Genomic DNA, 20,859 nt, shown 5'->3' on the forward strand with positions numbered 1-20,859 from the left:
AATATGATAGTTGGGAATTCTATTTTAAAATAATATTGCAGCCATATTTCAAATCAAACATGCAGTACATGGCTATCAGTTGGCTTGAATTCTTCCTCTTAGGAATGAGATAAACTATAAATAATAGTTACAAAGTTAATTTTTAGGCCATTTTGACTGGCCCATATATGCACTCTGCTGATGCAAAAATCTCCTACACAGGTTCATGTGTTGGTATGTGATCCTCAGTTGGTGCTGCCATTTTGGGAAGTGGTAAAATCTTTAGGAGCCAGGGCCTAGCGGAAGGAAGCAGGGCACAGAGGACTACCCTTGGGGACAGCCATATCCTATCATGGGACTACGGTCTATTCTCTACTTCCTGTTTGCCATAACGCCACCTAGTTCCTCTTCCATAAGCTCCCACTGCCATGGTACCCAGTGTCCCCACAGGCCCATAGTCATGGAGCCAAGGCCTGTGTCCTGAGTACTGAAGCTCTGAATCTGTGAGTTAAAATGAATCTCTCTCATAAGTTGTTTATGTTAGCTGTGCTGTCACATTGATAGAACTAATTAATGCACCACCAAAGGAGTCCCCATACAACCTGTGACAGCCCTCACAAGACTTGTCAGCCTTTGGGTTAGGAGACTATAAGCTTCTGAACCTCTGAAGCTTATGCTGTGATGCCAGGAAGAACCACGCTAACAATGCTTGGAATCCACCAACCCACCCCCACCAAATGGGCAACTCTGTTTAATTCTTCCTAACTCATCCTTAAGTGAAACTGTTGTCAGTTGGCTGAAATCCTACTCAGCCTCTTCAGTCTCTCACATCTTGTCCTACATTCCACCCTTTACATGGACTTGTCTTTCTAAACCACGATGTTAATACTGCCAGGCTTCTGAAAAGAATCACCTAGTATACCCTGCGTGATGGCTGTTCCTGGTTGTCAACTTGACTCTACCTGGAATGAACAACCGAGAAATGGAGGGCACATGTGTGATCAAGATCATGAGGCTGGAAGACACAGGCTTTTGATCTGGATCTTGATATGGGATGACATATTCTTTGATCCAGATCTTTAGGCATAGTGGCCATGAAAAACTTAGGCCTAGGCAAGGTAGCACACACCTATAATTGAAGGAGACTGAGGCGAGCAGATCTGAGTTCAAGGCCAGCCTGGGACAGAACAAGTTCCAAGTCCAGGCGTGGTGGCCTCACCTTGAATCTGGGCCACACCTTCTGCTGGAGACCCACATAAGGACACTGGAAGAAGGAAGAGTCACTCTTCTTCACCTACTTGCACTTACTGCCAGCACATCTGTTGGAACTTACTTCTTCGGGATGCCAGCTTCCTCAGAAGACCTGCTGAAGCACCTAGCCTTGTGGGACTGAGAAACTGCTAGACTCTTGGACTGCCCAGTCCCAGCTGCCCATTGTTGGGTTAGTAGGACTGCAGTCAGCAAGCCATTCCATAACTTCCCTTAATACACAGAGACATTCCATAAAGTCTGTGACTCTAGAGAACCCTGACTACTGTTACTCTTCTGTACAGACCTTTGTTTTGTTTCGTTTTGTTTTGGGGCAGGTCTCTCTCTGCAGCCCCAACTGTCCTGAAGCTCACTGGGTGGACTAGGAAGTCAGTAAACTCGCAGAGATGAGAGTGCCTCTGTCCCCCATGTGCCAGCACGGGCAGTATCCATACAGAAGACTGCTAATGCCGACAACATTTTGAGTTTTGCTATTACTTGCTGTTGTTACTGAGACAGAATCTGGCTGCCCTTCTCACGCTCCACAAGACCCTCGACTGCGGGGATTCTCCTGCCTCACCGCCCAGCTGGCCATATACAGTTATGTGCTGCTATGAAGAGTTAGTGTAAGAAATCTGAATCTGATATCTGCTAATAATACCTAAGGCACCAATACTCACTTCAGGAAACAGGTTCCTTCCTGCCAGTTCCCTTAAGTTCCCCACTGATCAAGTTTTGGTGAACTTACTGCAGTGAAATCCATCTTCAATTCAATCACTTTCGTTAAGTCAGGCAGTGCTGCTTTGGATTTTCCCATGGCTAAGAAGACAGTAGCTCTCCTATAGTATGCAATATAGTTATCAGGGTCACCATCTGAAAATTAAAAGAATAGATATTAGCTGCTTTTGACAAAATAACCTGAGAAAATTACAGTTTACAATTTTATTAAGAATGGCAAACAGGCAATGGTAGAGCTCCACTCTAGTTCCAGCACTTGGGAGGCAGAGGCGGGTTGAGTCTTAGGACAGCCTAGTGTATAGAGCAAATTCAAGTCAAGCCAGGGCTATATAGACTCTCTCTGAAAAAATAAACAATCTTAAGAAAGGCACTGAAGTTAAGCACTTAGGATACAGTTGAGTGACACTGTGCTTGGGTGAGCTTGGGTGTGCTTGCGGTAGTTCCTAAAGGGTGGTCCACCCAGCAAGAATAACGCTCCAAGCCCTTCACCTTCCCTGTCCCGAGCACCTCCTCTCTGGAGGTGCATCTGTATCCTCTGTAATGTCTACTATCCTACACCAGAAAAGATGCTTGCCTAAAATCTTGGAGCCATTCTAGCACACTAACTGAACTTAAGAAGGGCTCACGGGACCCTGGCTCATACCTGGAGAGCTGGGCTTCTAAAGCGGACAGAGTCTTTCTCGAACCTACAGAATTTTAGACTACTACCTCCACATATACAGTGTCAGAATTTAACTGAATTATAAGACGCTAACTTATATCCAAAGAGAACCTTTAGAACTGCTCAGTAGGAAGAAATTTCCACACATCTGGGTAGACAGAAGTCAATGAAGTATTGTATGTTAGGTGAGACCAGAGTTTGAAATTGAGTTTTCTTCTACCTATACTCTTAGAGCATCAAATGACAATGGTTCAACATAAAAATGAAAAATCACCTTGCTTAGAGATACAGGGTCATTTGTGTGGTACCTTGTTTCCTTTCATTTCATCTTTAAAAAAGCAATAATAGCAAGGTCGGATGATTCGGTGGGTAAGCCTGAGTTCATGCCCCCTTCTCCCCCACTCCCCCTCCACACCCTGCAAAGCCCATTTAAAGCTTGTCATGTTGTCATTCCTATGGCAAGGTGCAAGGCTGGGGCCAGCTAGCCTGGCATATCCAACAGGGAACAAAAGCCCCCTTCTTAAACTACATACAGGGCAAAGCTTTCCTCCGACTTGTGTGTGTGTGTGCGTGTGCGTGTGCGAGTGCATGTGTGTGTGTGTGTGTACATGCATGTGGACACATACACAGACATATTATCTACAAAACAGTAGTTCCTGAAACTAGTCCACATCTATCATTCTATACGAAATAGCGATTAAAATAAGAATTTTTTGAAATCATACTCAGTAGCTAAGAGAACTGAACTCAAGTGCAATTCTCATCACAAACACCTGTGATTGCAGTACCAGGGAGAGCCACTGTCTCTGGTCTCCTTGAGTACATGCATATATCCCACACCCTGCCTACTGCTATTATTAAAAAGCACTATGACCCAAAGCCACTTGGGGAGGAAAGAGATTTCAGTTTATGACTCTCAGGTCACAATTGGTCACAAACGTAAGTCCAGGCAGGAATCTGGAGCAGCCGCAGCAGAGCCCACGCAGGCCGTACTGACTACTTGTTCCTGACACCTGGCTCAGCCTGCTTTCTTATAGCATCCAGGACCACCAGGCCAGGGTGCCACCGCCCACAGTGAGTCGGCCCCTCCTACATCAATCAAGAAACACCTTACAAGCTTGCCCACAGTCCAGCCTGGTGGGAGTTTCGCAACTGAGATTCCCCTGTCTCAGAAGACTCTAGCTTGTATCAAACTTGAGTTGGGCAGTGGGGAGACAGCACAATAATATAAACTAATTAGAAAACCGAACAAGATTGACGATCTACAATTCAAGTATGGGTGACTTGGCCCTAACAAGTCCATCATTTCTGAAGAAAACCTAAAGAAGGCAAATTATACTCAAATGTTATAAATGCTACTGTTTTTGAGACAGTCTCTCTTTGTGGTCCTGGGACTCCCTGAGATTCGCAGAGCTCTACCTCCCAAGTGCTGGGATTAATGGAGTGTACCACCATGCTCAGGTAATGTCCTAAACTTTGGTAATGGGGAGCAGTAAGACTGACTGCTTCACATGGAGATGTAAATTTTTATTCTTGCTCGAGCCTAATAAAACTAGGTCAAAGGCTTCATTCATTCATTTGAGAATCAGATAGAAGGGAAAACAAAACTATATCCAAGAGGTTCACAGGGTTACAGAGACAGCTCAGTAGTTCTGAGCACAAGTGGCTCTTACAGAGGACCAAGTTTTATTCACACGACTCACAAATGCCTGACTCCAGCTCCAGGTATCCCAAAATCCTCCTCTGGACTCCACAGGTATTAAAGGCATAGTACACACACATAAACACAAATAAAAATACATTTAAGAAAATGAACAAATAAGTTTGCAGTCTTTGACCTTGAGCACACCTGTGGAAAGCCCCCGAGCCCCTGCCTCATCTGTCCTCACTCCACAGGAGGCCCCGTGGTGAGCTTTCCACCTCCTATGCAATTACATGTCAGAGCAGGGGCAGGGTTAGGTTCTGTTTGTTGTTTTATTGTTTACTGAACAAAAAACTATTAAGTGTAATACTGGTTTTCTTACCAGGAAAATGAGGAAATCTAACATTTCAGACATCCCCTTCGTTAATGTACACCTTTAAGGCTGCCGTGGAGGCGAGTGTTAAAGCAAGGGCTTGCCTGGCACACAGGTGCAATGCCCAGGGCCAGGCGGACACACAGATGAGCACCTGCTCATCCACTCAGGCCTTACATTTAAGCCACTTGTACAAGCTGTCAGGGAAATGGGCTCCTTATCCTCATTTTCTTACAACACTGGACATGATAATGCCACAGTGTTATCAAAAGAGGACAAGGTTAAAAATGTGTGTTTTCTGTTACTTTAAAGAAGTAAAGATATCAAAAAAAAAAAAAAAGAATTCGGAAAGCATGAAATGGGACCTACAAGAAAGCTCAGTAAAAAAAAGACACACTTTAAAAATTATATCGAATAAAAAAAAAAAAAAAAAAGAGACAAAAAAAAAAAGACACAATGCCAAGCTGGACAACCTGATGCACACAATAGAAGGAGGTCACCTCACACACATTGTCCCTGACCCACCCCACACTCTCACTAAGGCAGGCACTTGCTATACCCCACACAGACAGTAGACGAGAATGGACGGATGGATGGATGGACGGACGGACAGATGGACAGATAGACAGGCAGGCAGAGATAGTGAATAAATGAATTTGCAAAGAAAAATAATGTCAAACCAAAACCTAACTGCATTTTCTGTCTTTAAAATAAATTCTAGCCGGGCAGTGGTGGCGGCGCAAGCCTGTAATTCCAGCACTCTGGGAGGCAGAGGCAGGCAGATTTCTGAGTTCGAGGCCAGCCTGGTCTACAAAGTGAGTTCCAGGACAGCCAGGGCTGCACAGAGAAAGCCTGTCTCAGAAAAAAATCCAAATCCAAAAAAATAAAATAAAATAAATTCTAGGCCGGGAGGTGGTGGCGCACGCCTGTAATCCCAGCACTCTGGGAGGCAGAGGCTGGTGATTTCTAAGTTCCAGGCCAGCCTGGTCTACAGAGTGAGCTCCAGGTCAGCCAGGACTATACAGAGAAACCCTGTCTCAAAAAAAACCAAATCCAAAGTAAATAAATAAATAAATAATAAATAAATAAATAAATTCTAACAGTAGGAGATGATTCTTCTGAGAACGCACTGTATTTTGTGGGAAAATTAACTGCCTCCCTCTCTGTCAGGTGTTGAATAACCAGTCTTCACCACCACAAACCAAGGTAAGACGTAAGTAAATAAAAAGACTCTGAGAAAAATCCTATTAAAAGACTCAGTCTAAAATTGGTGCTGTAGTCATACAGGAAGAAGCTTCACAGCGGGGCACAACGACAGACCACATTTAATGCAGTAGGCAGAGGTAGGAGATCTGTGAGTTCCAGGCCAATTTGACTTAGTTGACTTAGTAAGTTCTGGGATAGCAAAGACTCACCGTAGCTGGTGTTATGGAAAGAGAAGTCACCCAAAGAAACACCTAAAGGATAGCTGGGATCTGACTAATATTGACAAATCAGTGAACGAGAAAATCTCAAATCTCAAAAAAAAAAAAAATTCACAGAAATGACTATATTGATAACCCAGTCAAAGTATAGCACCCTGTGAAATTTGCCTAAGAAGGCAGAAAACTATGAAATACATAAGAAACTCTTGGTTCTTGTTGGATGTTTCATGCAATAACATGATGGGCTTTCTTATGACGTTTGCCACACAGATATGCCGTGTTCTCATTCTATTCAACAGACATTCACCCAGCTTCATCTCCCCATAGTCCCTCTTCCATTTTCATGTCTTGTGACCCAGCGAGGCTCACAAGGGCTGGATGGGATGACAGATGGCTTACAGAAGAACAGACTCCTTAGCCAGTGGCAACACCACTGAAGATGTTTCTCCCTCTCCTGGCAACCATTAAATGCCTCTCAGTACTCAGAAAGAGGGGCACCTCATGATACTTCCCCACACCCACAGTCTGCCAGCAGGTGGTGTAAATGGTTCTTTGAGCTTCCAGGGGAAAGATAAAGAAGTTCCACTCACAGCTGAGCAGTCAACAGTCCCTTACTCTCTACATTTAACCAATCACAAGTCTGCACAGTTACTACTGCCCACTGCAGAACAGTTTCTCAGACTGTCACAATCTTACATTATGTTTAATACCTACATGACTAAGCCTCAGTTACCTGTTTCTTATGTCTTTATACTCTAAAGAGTTTGTGTGTACATGTGTGTATACATATGTGCATGTGCGGGTGTGCCCAGATGCAGATCTGCAGCTGGAGTTGTGGGTAGTTTAAGCCAACAGACATAGGCACTGAGAACTCACCTTAGGTACATGCTCTAACCACTAAGCCCTCCCTCCAGCATCCTAAGTTACCTCTTCTGTTAGATAAGTATGCATTCATGCGTTGTGTGTTTATTAACCTAATTTATCCAGAACCCTGAAAATATGTTTAATGATTTATTTAACAAGTAATAATGGTTGAAGCTTTATCCAAAATGGAAGTTCTGACTAGAACTCAGAGGACAGCAAATGAGCGGTCAGGGTTATGATACCAACCGACAGCAGCGTGAAACTGAGACAAGGCATCGGCTAGCTGTCCAGCCGCAAGTAACTTCTTCCCCAACTCAAGATGCTTCTCTACGTCCGCATTGACTCCACACTCAGCACCTGAAATGTAAAGCAGTAAGAAGTTAACTTTCCATGAACCGATAAATAAAAAGTTAAAGACAACCTTTATCTGGCTCAGTCATCTACTAAAATGAAAAAGTCACAGAAGCTGTTTCATTTCACAGCATATAAAAATCTCCTAAAGTATACCTATATTCAATTCAGCCAACCAAAAGAATAAAACCAGTCCACAGAATAAATGAAAAATAGATTACTATTGGAGAAGTTATTCTGAATAATTAATTAGTCCCACTGAGTTAAAGCTGGCACACGGCCCACTTGTTATGCAAGCCTGATCCCCAGCACCACAAAAATGCCAGGAGGGCATGGACAAACGGGGTCCTTCGGGCAAGCTGGCTGGCTAGCAAACCGAGTGAAGGCTCTCGAGTCAGTGAGAACCAGTCTCAGTAAATAAAGACTAGAGCAGGGTTAAGGATAACACCTAACATTAACCTGTGGCTTCCACATGCACATGAACATAAGATACACAAGTACACATATACACATGCCACACATGCATGTGTACCTGCATATACGTTCATGCACTCATATGAACATAGACATATATCACATTTAAAAAAAACAAACTGCTTTGCTCTGCTAGAATGTCACCTTAATGAATGAATAGCAGACAGTCCGCTATGACATTCAGGGACTCACTGAACATCCGCAACACACCAGGCACAGGCACGGTTCTGAGTGAGCCCTGTCCCTTGAATCCTCCCCCCCCAGCCCCCCAGCAGACATTACAGTGGGAGACAGACACAATGAACAGTAAGTTATATGGAATATCAGATAAAATGACTATGGAATAACACAAATGATGGGAAGGGTCAAGAGGGAGAGGCCACTCCGAGACGTAATGGCCCAGGGCAGCCTTCCTTGAGAAGCCAACATGGAGGAAGAAAGAAGCCTGCCATGCAGACATGGAAAGGGGGCTTTTCAAGAAGAACCAGCTGAGGCAAAGGCCTTGAGTCCACGCTGCCAGAAACGGCAAGGAGATCTGGATACCTACAGAAGAGCCAGTCACAAAATAAACAATATGAAATCAAAAAGAAAGCCCTGAATGTCCTGCTTTGGATTTTGCTCTTGGGAAATGGAGCCAATCAGACACTTTAAGTAGAAGAATCTGAATAAGTAGGTCAATTATCTATAAATTGTCTCTTTACTCTGAATTCCTTCAACAGTTGCTCTGACATGATGCACTGAAGTGTTCAGGCACTTTTCCTTTACCATGGGGACAAGGCTGTGTCTGTTAGTAAAGGGAGCTGGAGAGAACTGCAGAGAGACTTCCTGGTTCTCTGCCCCAGCCACATGCACAGCCCCTCAGCCCTGGAACCACCTCCCAAAAAGAACACTGAGCACTCAGATTCTAACCTCTCAGCTCACAGCGTCGCCACACATCCATCCGTGCAAATAAGTTGACTGGCGCTGTAATCTGCACATGCTCTCATTGGCTCCTGCCCTCCTCTGCCCTGTGGACCACTCTGGTCAACACTGGCTAGGCTACCACTCTGGCTGAGTCACAACACACTGAGACCTCCTATGTTTGGCCATAATGGCGAAATGATGGAACAAGGGCTGAGATGAGGGCTGGACTCTTCCTATGCACTCAAGTACTTAGAGAAGAACGCCAAGCAAAGGACTGTTTCTCAGCTAAAGCCATTCCATAACAACTCTAGAATAACCACCCCACCCCCACCTCAGCAGTCACAAAGCTGGGCTAGCTAAAGCCAGCCATCAAAGTGTGAGGATTGCAGAATCCACACTGCAGTCTCACCACGGTCTCCTGTGAACACTGGAGCATCCGTAAGGAACTGGAACCTAGGCATTTCCAGTAGGAGCATGTTTGGATCCAGTTAAAACTGACTCTGGAAACCCTGTCCCTCTCAACCTCGTACCTGAAGCCGCTTCCCCTTCCTTGTCTAAGGAAGCTCTTTCATTCATATAGTTTTTCATTTAAAAACTATAAAGCTTTTTCTTCTTCTCTTCTAGTTTTCTACAGTATACAAGCAATCTGATAGTACATATTTATGTCAACAGAATTGGAACACTCACCTTTGTGCTCACTATCTGACCTTCACATGGTCTGATTCAATGCAACATAGCTACTTCTGTAAGTTCAGTAACAGTATTTCTTAACTTACCAGAAGTCTGAGTCTGATACATCTAACTACAGTGTATGAGATGGCACAGATCAGAAACTAGGGAAGATTTTATGTAGTGAATCAAACCTGGGGTTTACATGCAGAGGTGGCATGTGGCAACTAGGCTGGCACCTCATGTACACAGTTGTGTAGCATGGTTGCTTTACATATATGAGTAAGGAGTTTCACAGATTGGCAGGCCCAGGGAACCTTAGCTTAGTGGACTTTGAGAAACAACCTTCAAGCACTCTCTCTGAATTGTGCCATGGATGAACTCCAAGTACTTCAAACTGTGCTAAAACAAATAGAAAGTACCACAGCCAGGCAATCACCTTTACAAAATCAGTACTCAGACTGACTGATAATCAGTACTTCTGAAACATACAGAAGTCTATAAAGCCAGTTCTTACACAGCTTAACACTAAGAAAGAAAAATTAGTAGCACATGTATTTTTTTAAATTGTCTAAAATGTATATACACAGATTCAAAAGGTCTCAACAGCTATTTAAACTCAGCTCTAGCAGCAAGGATACAATCAAGAACAAGAAATAAACAAGATAATTTAGTGCCAATCTGATGCTAGGTGACAAAATGCCCGAGGAAAGGAGTAATTAATACAGTAATCAAATAAGGCTCCCTGAGTAGAGAATGTGTACCTTAAGACAACAGTAACAAGGGGCGGAGAGTAACACTGCGCGACACATGCCCAAATCACATCCAGGCAACCAAACCAATGCAACGAGCCTCCTCCTCGGGAAAACTCAGCTTCAAAGAGGAAACTAGATAAAGCTACAGACAGCAAAGGAAGGAAGGACAGACGACATGTTCAAAATACATCAAACTGCAAGCTAGGGAGCAAAATTTAAATTTTTATGTAAGTGATGAAGGAAGCCCCTAGAACTGGCTTTACAAGAAATTGAAGGTCTAATTTGTATTTTTAAAAGATTACTTTGACTGCAATGTGGAAGACAGACTGGAGTCAGATATGAATAGAGAGTACTGTTTGATGTAAACTAAAGACAGCATGTTGGATCTATTATGTATACAAATTTTATTTATGCTCTCAAAAGATAATGCATCTTGCTGTACTGACTACTTTTTTCCAGTAAAAGTGTATTAATATACTATTTATATATTTTGTTTGTTCGTTTGTTTTGGATTTGGTTTTTTTCGAGACAGGGTTTCTCTGTATAGCCCTGGCTGTCCTGGAACTCACTCTGTAGACCAGGATGGCCTCGAACTCAGAAATTCACATGCCTCTGCCTCCCAGAGTGCTGGGATTACAGGCGTGCGCCACCACCGCCTGGCGTATATTTTTTAAATTAACTAAAAAATGTTTTGTTTAAAATTATTACTAGTAATAAACATTTGATGAGGTGGTTTACCTGAAGAAAAGGCACTTGGCACCAACTATGATGACTGAAGTTTGACTCCCAACTGTTCTCTGTTCTCTGACTATCAGAGGGCTCCACAGCACATTCACAACCATACTCAGACAGACACCTCTAAAAATAGATTTTAACTGCTTAAAAATCATGAAACACTGTTGAACTATATAAAGTTTGAAAGTATAAAAGTATTACCATGTTATATTACATTATATCACAATATATCACCAACAGGACATGTTGGTAATACAGTCTGTCTTTGTTGTATAGTCCTAGAGATCACACTCAGACCTTATACACACTAAACTATCCCCTAGCCTAATCCTTACCTCTAGATTTTGATCTTTTAAAGGTAATTTCTAATATAAATTATACCCATAAACATGTATACTTCCTACCTAAAATCAAAAAGATTACACATTATTAATGTGAGTGAGTGGTGTGTACAAAAGTGTGGCATATTAGACTAGAAAATGACCCAGGGTCAAATCACGGTGAAAGCCCTGACTGAGCCCAAGGCTGCCTCTGCCATGGGTTTTCAAACCAGAGCCTGCTGTGAACCCTGAGGACGAGCTGGGACCTGTGGATCAGTATTCTGGGTCATCATTTATAGCAATCTTTCCATGAAAATTTCAGACCTTTCCCTGTTACATTCTCCCAGAGACAGAACCAAATCAAAGTACTCAATTTCTCAAATGAGGAAGTAAAAGCTAAAGTATGAGATAAACCACTAGGAAAATGAAGCCAGGCATAGTGGTACACACTTATGAAGCCAGGCATAGTGGTGCACACTTATAATCCCAGCACTTGATTGGCTGAATCAAGGAGATTGCCGTAAGTTCAAAGCCAGCTTGGGCTATACATTAAGAACCTGTCTCCAAAAATGGGAAAATGATTTCCTGATCCATCCATAACAATGTCCAAGACGGAAACAAGTAACATAAGAATTAAAACCCTACCATGTAACTAGGTACTTCTGTGTGTTTAAATAAAACTACCATGTACCAGGCACTTCTGTCTGTTTAGCTAACTTAATTTTCCCAACTCCGGATGCAAACATCTTTCATACTTTTATTACTGAAAAAACTGAGGCACAGATAAGTTGACAGTTCTAGCACACATTCGCCATGACTGCCAAACAATCCATTTCCAAAGCCACCTTTATTTTCCACACAATGTACAACCCTTCTCATGTTGCAGTATTTCAGCACTGCAGGTTAATTCTTAACCAGTGGGAGCCAGGAATGCATTTGTAATATTCTTATGAACTGCTATGTCACTTTATACTACCCGCTGCCCTAAATATTGAATACTCTTTCAATTTCTTTTGCTCTCTATGACTAAAAGGAAGCACTTAGTTTATGACCATACCACTCTGAACAAATCTAATCTCATCTGAAGGAGACATTTCTCATTTCTCCATCCCTTCAGAGTAAACCAATGATCTATATTTATAACTTTATTTACTCAAAATCCTATTTGGTTATATAAATTAATACTATCTCTATGCACATTCTCATGACCCACCCTATATCAGGCCCAAGCTCCCTGTGCTGGCCCAGGCTCACTGTCATCCACCCTTCTTCCACAACACACTTTCTGCTCTCACAGCAAAGCGAACTGGCTGCACTTCACGGGATATACAATGTCCTCCTACCTCGTGCTTTCACAGCACTGTTCCACAGAACAGCCTTTCCCAACTGCCCACCTCGAAAATTCTCACTCATCAAGATTCTGTCCTTGGACTAGGAATGTAGCTTAGCTTAGCTTAGCTTAGCTTAGCTTAGCTTAGCTTAGCTTAGCTTAGGGGTAAAGGGTGCTAGGTTCCAACTTCAACACCACAGAATGAAAGAAACAAACTGAACCGAACAGGTTCTGCCCAAATGCTGTCTCCACTGTGAACCTTTGCACCTGCCTGGCAAGAGCAGGAGTCCTTCTCACTCCCACCGTCCCACGATTCCCATACTCACAAATGCACACGTGCTCCAGAGGACCACTATCTAACATACTGCTTTTCACAGGTTAACCTGTCTCTTACAGCTCTGATCCAACCTTCTCCCGGCATTAATGAAAAGCAAGTCAGAGAGCAGAAACTATTCCCCTTACATCACACAGTTCAGTGTATTACATATGGTGAGCACTCAATATTTATTGATTAAATGAATATTTGCCTTCCTACTTGAATGTCTTCAAATTAAGTCTATAACACATAATTACCAAGTCCAACTGCTTATAAATGATCATAAATGATTCATCAGAACACTAATGTCTAAAAAAGGTTCCTTATAGATTGTTGGCTGTCTTGCAACATCTATATTCTGAGCCACAATTTTTATTCCATTGCTACACGTTGTGTGCGTATAATTTTCCAAGAGATAAGACAATCAAATACCATGTAATTTCTGAATCAGCACTGACTGAGCAGGTTTCTCCTAGACACCCGTCAATCATGGATCAACAATGTAAACTGGAAGAGGAGGAAAAAGATAACTAATCGTGTTATTCAGTGAGGACTGTGGCATAAGAAAATAAGGCACACACTTGTTGTACAGACATATATGTAGGCAAAACATCCAAACACATAAAATAAATAAAATCCTTAAAATAAATAAATGAAAGTTTATTACTAAGAGAACCAAAATACAACTCAGTAGCTTCAGGGACAAATGGTGACTGTTGATGCACAGGGTGTGTTGCAGTGCTGGGGGGATGATCCAGTGGAGGGAAGAAGTGAGGGCCAAGGAGAAACAACTTGTTCTGAATGTCCCCAAACTCATTGTGATCCCTAGCCCACTGTGCCAGTAGAGCAGCATTTGGGAAGTAATTAAGCTGTCAGTCTGTCCTTCAGACACGTGTTAGTGCCTTTTAAAAAAGCTGCAGGAACAGCTAGTGCTTTCGGCCCTGCCACCCTTCACCACATGAAACCATAGCACTCAGCCACTTTTCAGTGTGAGGATCCAGGAAGTCTTTTCACACACCTACACCTCAACAGAAGCAAGCTGAGACAGGAAGCTGACTAGGAAGCCTGCCTAGGAAGCACTGCGAGTTCATAACCAGCCTCAACAAGTTTTATTTTTAAAGATCAAACCAAGTTAAGTGACCTAGGACTTCTCAAAATCCAAAGTATTAATCAAGCTAAAACTCCTCAGATTGAGCAGGAATGTGGGCTGAGATGGAGTTAAGCTTGGCAACTGTGTTGTGGAAAGAATAGAAAACGGCCTATGTTGCTCTCCTCCCCAACAAAGACACCATCTTAGAATGACTTAAGTGGAGGGCAGCCTTCAGGCTGGCTCTGTTTGTAAGGGCGCTTTGCCACCAAGCCTGGTGGACCTGAACTTGATCCCTGGCGCCCATACCACATGATGGAACAAGAGACCTAGCTCCTGAAAGTTTTCATGTGGCCTCCACACGCAGTGCTGGCACACAGCCCAACTCTGCCCCACCCTCAACCCCTTCCAACTCGGTTGCTGTTGTTGTTAAGAATGAACAGAGCCAATTGGTGGTAACCCACGACTTTAATCCCAGCACTCGGGAGGCAGAGAGGCAGCCTGGTGTACAAAACTCCAGGACAGCCAAAGCAACACAATGAAATCCTGTCCAAAAAAAAGGAGGAGGAGGTGGTGAGGGAGTGGGATTTACTGGTGGACTTGGGTATTTAAGGGAAAGGTTTTTAAGTAACTGATTTTTCAAGAACAGACATACTGAAGAATTAAAATACAAGCCACACTGAGTGTGCATTTGAGATTGAGACTCTGTACTTGGAATGAGACTGACAATAAAGTTGTTTCCCTCCATCCGTGTTTATCCCTTAGGTACATACAACAAACCTGAACTTAATGGACTTGGGGATCTGCTGGATAAGGAAAGCCAAAGAATACAAAAGCAGAGAAACATAAGAGTGTACTTGTAATAATGTGGTTGTTGTGATGACCCACTAAGCTTGAAGAAAATAGATAAAAGATAAGGATGATTCCCCAAAGCATGTCTTATGTTACCTACTCTGTCAACTCTAAGGTAATGCATTTATTTTGTATACCTCACCACAGCACCATATAGCTTAACCTTAGCTGACTCATGAGTCTTTTTTAATATTCCAAAACTCCTAGTGACTAGCTCATCATATTTATCAATGTTATGTTTCTAAAGATACATAAAGGTTGAAAAATAAAGGATTGAGGTAACTGGGCTCCAGAGAATTTCTATGTAAACAAAGTTTAATAGTTCATTAATAAATCAAAAGAAAGCAGGTGTGTTAGGGCAAGCCTGAAATGCCAATACTCAGAAGGCAGAGGGGAGAGGATCACTACATGTCTGAGCCCATCCTGATAGACAGAGCAAATTCCAAGGTCCATCCAGAGTGAGACCCTATCTCAACACACACACACACACACACACACACACACACACACACACACACACCGGGAGGGGGGGGGGAGAGACCAATCAAATAGAAGAAGATCATGAGAACATAAACTTGACCACCATTAACTTCACGTGGGAGAATATGGCCTAGTGCTCCAGGGCAGCATGTCTCCTAGAGCAAGGCTGCAGACTGCCCCACAGAACGGAGGCAACTGCACCCAGGCACTCACTCTCACCAACGCTGGCTGCTGAGACGAGCTAAACCGCTGGCACTGCTGCTAACCTTATAACCTTGCTAAACAGCTAAAAATAATGTGAGGAAGTTATCTGATCATCTGATTAGATAAACTATTAGAATCATGCATTTAAATTTTCTCTTCATATTTAACTAATACCAAAGAAATCATACTAAAGGTAAAATATACTGTTAATTTATCGGTTTAAATAAAATGTATCACAACCTTTTGTTTGCAAAGATTTTCAAGTCTTTTCCCCATGATGGCCAAAATATATAGTTTAATCATGTATTTATTAACAGTGAATCAAAAACTGCATCCCTGATGTTCGCAGCCTTTGCTACACAGCCATCTCTCCCTTTGCCTCTCCCCCAGCTCCAGCGGAAGGAGAAGGGGTCAGTAAGGAGGTGTCCATACCATGGCTCACACAAAGCAGACTGCCCGCAAATCCACGTGGTTTAGCACCCAGCAAACAACTGGCTACAAAAGCGGATCGCAAGAGAGTGCCCTCTACTGGAGGGGGAAGAAACCTCTCCATTACAGCGTTTCAGGCCTGGCACTGTGGCACTCAGAAATCAGGCGCTATCAAAAGTCCTCTGAACTGCTGATTCGCAAGCTCCCCTTTCAGCCTCTGGTCGAGAAATTGCTCAGAACTTCAAAACAGATCTGCGCTTCCAGAGTGCAGCTATTGGCGCTTTGCAGGAGGCAAGTGAGGCCTATCTGGCCGGCCGTTTTGAAGATACCAACCTGTGTGCTATACATGCCAAACGCGTAACAATTATGCCAAAATATATCCAGCTAGCACAGCACATATGCAGAGAATGTGCTTAAGAGTCCACTAGGAGGGGAAACATTGTATTCTCAAAAAAATTTTTTTCTTCTTCCTGTTGTCAGTAGTTCTGAATGTTAGATATTTTTCCCCATGAGGTCAAAGGAACCTAAGTATATGCTTGTGAGTAGAAACATACAGGACAAAATCAGGTATTGGCAGGTTCTCCACATTCATTTGTGTGTGGACTTTTAATATAAATGCAAGATGTAAAGCATTAATGCAAGCAAAATGTTTCAGTGAACACATTTCAACAGTTCAACTTTATATAATTATAAATAAACCTGTTAAATTTTTCTGGACAATGCCAGAATTTGGATTTTTTGTTTTAAATAAGTAAATTTCTTATTGATGGCAACTAAATGGTGTTTGTAGCATTTTTATCATACAGTAAATTCTATCCATTCACTATACTTTTCTGAGTTGTCCTATGCAAGTATGTTTTTAATGTTGTCTGTCTTCTGTGCTGTCCCTGTCAGTTTGCTATTAAAATACATTAAACTATTAAAAAAAAAAAAAAAAAAAACCTGGGTTCCTAGCCTACCATGGTGGCACATACCTTAAATCCCAGCAGAGGCAGAGGCAGGTGACTCTCTGAGTTTGAAACCAGCCTAATCTTCAAAGAGTTCCAGGACAGCCAGGACTGCACAGTGAGACCCTAGGGGTAGGAGGTGGTTAGTTATGTCTGGTTCCTTAGCCTTAGTTTTGAGCCGCATGCAGGTCAAGTGGTGCCACACTACACTTACTGCTGGAGAGAGAAGACATAGGGAGAGTTGTATGAGAACAGGAAATGTGATATATGTTAAGAAAAAAGAAAACTATGATGACAAAATGTTTTTTGGTCTGTATTCATTCTCGTCACCAACCAAGCCATTAGCAATAAAGTGAAATAATCTTATTTGTAATGTGAGAATGCTAAAGGTGTCTGTGTATGCTTGACCTGTGTGTGTCTCCGTAGTGTGAGGGGCATGCAGCCCAGAACCTCAGCTTCCTGGAGCTGGAGTTGGTTGTGGCACCGGTGGCTGCGCTCACATCTCCTCCAAGGGCAGCAGCCTCTTAAACACCGAGCCATCTCTCCAGCCCCTAAAATTTTCTTTCTACTTAAAAATTCTATTTCTCCTGCTCTAGCTTTCTTTCAAAGCTTCTGAGAAGGGGAATTCAAAGAGCCAATGATATGTGCTTCCCTCTGGATGACAACAGAAGAGCCTAGTTTAAAGGGGTATTTTAAATCAGAAAAAGACAGACCAGTTAGGCCTGTCGCTACATTTTCTACAGTAAGAAACTGCGTCTCACATTTCCTGTTCTCATACAACTCTCCCTATGTCTTCTCTCTCCAGCTAGAAGTGTAGTGTGGTACCACCTGACCTGCACGCTGCTCAACACTGAGGCTAAGGAACCAGACATAACTAAGCTATTTAGGAAAACATAAGCTAATAATTTACCACTTTGTATCTTGATAACCCCATCACCAATTCTAGGGTGTAATAAATAGCATACCCCCTAATTCAATTCCTACATGTAATTTATTACACCAGTGATTCTTAAAATGTGGTCATCTGCGATCTTTTTAGAAATGCAAATTTCACTTTGCATCAAGACCTCCTAAAACAGAACTTCTGTGTGCCCAGAACTCTTAAAAGTATTCTATGTGAGATTCTGACATACAAGCAAGCTGGAGAACCACTGTTTTGGGAGGAAAAGCAGGTTTTAGTATTTTAGGATTTTTGTTTTGTTTTGTTTGGAGGAGGATTGTTTGGCCTTGGGTTTTTTGGTTTTAGTGTGTTTGTTTTTAGACAAAGTATCATACTGTACCTCAGAGTGACCTAGAACTCATGGTATAACTCAGGCTGGTCTTAACTGATGACAATCCTCCTGCCTTAGCATCTTGAGTGCTGAAATCACAGGTAGGAGCCAGCACACCTGGAAAGACCACTATACTGAACCTGCCAGGAAATCACCACCCTGTCACTTTTTAATTGGTAACTTAAAATGCTGATTTTGCTCAGCTGCCCAACTTTAAAATGCTTAAAATGGAAACTATCAACAATTTCCTGTCCCCACCTCATACAGAGGTAAATTTTATTTTTAAATATTTTATTTACTCTGTGTGTGTGCACACACACACACACACACACACACATATGTGGGCTCATGTGTGTGCATGGGTTCTCTCATTTTCTCATGTTCCCTCCCACCCCTGACCCAGTCTTCTACACACACACACACACACACACACACCTCTTTAGGTGCTTGTAGAACCAGAAGACAACTCCTGGAGTTGAAATTACAGCTAACTCACAGTAGCCTGATCTGGTACTGGGAATGCAACTCCAGTCTTCTGCAAGACCAACAAACACCCTAACCATTTCTCCAGACCCAAGATAAATTTTCATTAAGCTCTTGGAACACCAGTTCCCAGATGTGCAAAACGGAGACTATCACATATCTCTGTGGAATAAGAGATGGCTTACAGAAATGCTCTTTTCTTCTCAATCACCTGCCATTTTGCACAGGTAATACTCCTTGAAAAGGCAACACTGGCGTTCCCCAGAGGGGTGCCATTAGTGCTTTCCAGACAGGAAAACTCAGAGTTTTCTAATAGAAATACCACAGTAGAGAAATGAAATGCTAAAAGTCTTAATTCTATAAAGAACAGAAACTCAAATAAGGTGCTTGATCTACAAGCTACTGGAAAAGGTAAGGCAAACAAAAACAAGCACTTCTTTATCTGGAGAATAAATTGACACTAAACACAGCATAGACAACTTTCTCGTAAGTATCTAAAATAAGTCACTAATGAAAACTGGGCATGATCAGTGCAGATGGAAAAAATCGGAAAATGAAAGAAAATTAGAACATATGACGCATAATTAAAGTGGTCCGGGCCTCCAAACCCCAATCCCCTCACTTTTGAGGCTGACTCCAATGTCAAAATTACTGGTCTCGATATTGTCACAGTACAAATTCTGATCTGGGGTTCAAAGAACGTATGGTGATCAGGAAGCCATAACCAACAAAAATCATTCGGAGATGTAAAAACTTAAGCGTATTTAAAAAAAAAAAATTAGAAGAAACCCACATAGACTTTTATGATGGTTTCATCATAAACTATTCCCAATTTCAGTTCCTCAGTCCCCCCAAATGGAATATTCAACTGTTTACTCTTTCCTTGACAACTATTCCAGGACTTACAGGAATGAGGACAGAGCAGTGCCCAGGTCAGATGTCACTACAACAGAGTTACCAAGTTGGGAAGAGTTGTTCAATGGGCATTTGGGGCTTCAATGTTTAACTCCTCCCCGCTCTGATACCCAAGATAGGACAGGCCTCTATTTTTTGCTATTCTGTTGGGAGTAGCCAACATTCCAGCCTGGAGGCCAGGGTGAAACCTAAACGCTCCCTATCTCTTTTTAAGGAGACTTTTTTTTTTTTTTTTTTTTTTTGCGATGACTGGAAAAAGTAGCACCAGGGGACAAAAAGTTGAATGTCGCCTTGTTGGTAACTGTAGAGCCACAGACAGCCCAGCAAGTTTGGCGCTGGGTGGACTTCTCCAGGCACCAGCCTAAGTTGCGCGCCCGACGCGGGGTCGAGAGCGGATGGGGCTGGCTCCAGAAACGGCCCTCGCCGGCCACTCCTAAACCCGGACCCGTCCCGTGCGGGCCGCCGTTATCGCCTCCTCCCCACACCCCCGATCCACTGCCCCCCGGGCGCCGGACTCCCGGCTGCGCTGGCCCAGGCCGCCGTCCCGGCCTCGCGGCCCGCCAGTCCCTCCTCTCAACACACGGAACCGGAACCGGGCTCAGACCCAGCCTCGCGCCGCGGAATACCGCTCCCGTCCGGGACTAGGACCCGAAGTCCTCCCCGGGAACAGGGCGGGACTCACCTTCGTACTGCAAGTCCACCAGGACCAGCAGGAACGGGAACACCGCGCCCAGCCGGCTGCCCACCGAGCCGGGGGCCACCATGTCCAAGGGCGCCTGAGCCGAAGAGCAGGAAGATGCGCGGCCCAGCAGCCCGCGCGGCCAACAGCCCGCAGCGAAGCGCCCGCCGTCCGCTCAGTCGGTCAGCGCTCGGGCCTCGGCGGCGGCTGGCGCCTGGCGGCAGAAAACAGCGGTGGGCGGGGTCTGAGAACGCCACGCCCCGGGCCCCGCCGTCGCCCAATCGCCTCCCTCCTGGCCACAGAGCGGCCCAGCTCGCCTGGGTCGTGGTTGGCGTTGATTGGCTGCGGAGGCTACGCCCCGCCCCACCTCTGATAGGGTAACGTGGAAGCACAAGACGAGGCTGCGTCCGATGGTCGTGGAGCTGTCAGCGGGCTCCAAACCGCCGCCGAGCTCCGAGGAGGAAGAGGCTGGGGAGGCCGGGCTGCGGCCGGCCGCCGAGTCCGCATGCGCGGGCCCCAGAGCCCTTCTGGGCAGGCCTCGCGGGCTGGGTTGGCCGGGCGGAGGGTTCCTGGAGCGAGCCCAGGTTCCCTCGGGTAGGGTTGGGGAAAAAGGCGCCGCCGCCTGGGCTGGCAAGGCCAGAGAGTCTCAGGAAGTCTCCAGCGACGTCCGAGACGTCTGGATTTCTTGAATGAAATGAGGGAGGAAAAAAAACCAAATAGCCACTCTGTG

General features: G+C 43.9%; 1 protein-coding gene across 1 annotated transcript in view; it reads right to left on the bottom strand.

Moving 5' to 3' along the window:
* Dnajc3 (DnaJ heat shock protein family (Hsp40) member C3) overlaps positions 1–20,350 on the bottom strand; it is a 38,071-nt gene extending 17,721 nt beyond the window's left edge. The window contains exons 1-3 of the mRNA XM_052190643.1: positions 20,133–20,350; positions 7,176–7,286; positions 1,976–2,100 (exon numbers count right to left, since the gene is read on the bottom strand). Of these exons, the coding sequence (XP_052046603.1) occupies positions 1,976–2,100; positions 7,176–7,286; positions 20,133–20,214 (318 nt within the window). The 5' untranslated portion in view covers positions 20,215–20,350. The remainder of the gene's footprint in view (positions 1–1,975; positions 2,101–7,175; positions 7,287–20,132) is intronic.
* Between the last annotated feature and the right edge of the window lie 509 nt (positions 20,351–20,859).

The sequence above is a fragment of the Apodemus sylvaticus genome, chromosome 8 (genome assembly GCF_947179515.1).
Source record: "Apodemus sylvaticus chromosome 8, mApoSyl1.1, whole genome shotgun sequence".
Lineage (NCBI taxonomy): Eukaryota > Metazoa > Chordata > Mammalia > Rodentia > Muridae > Apodemus > Apodemus sylvaticus.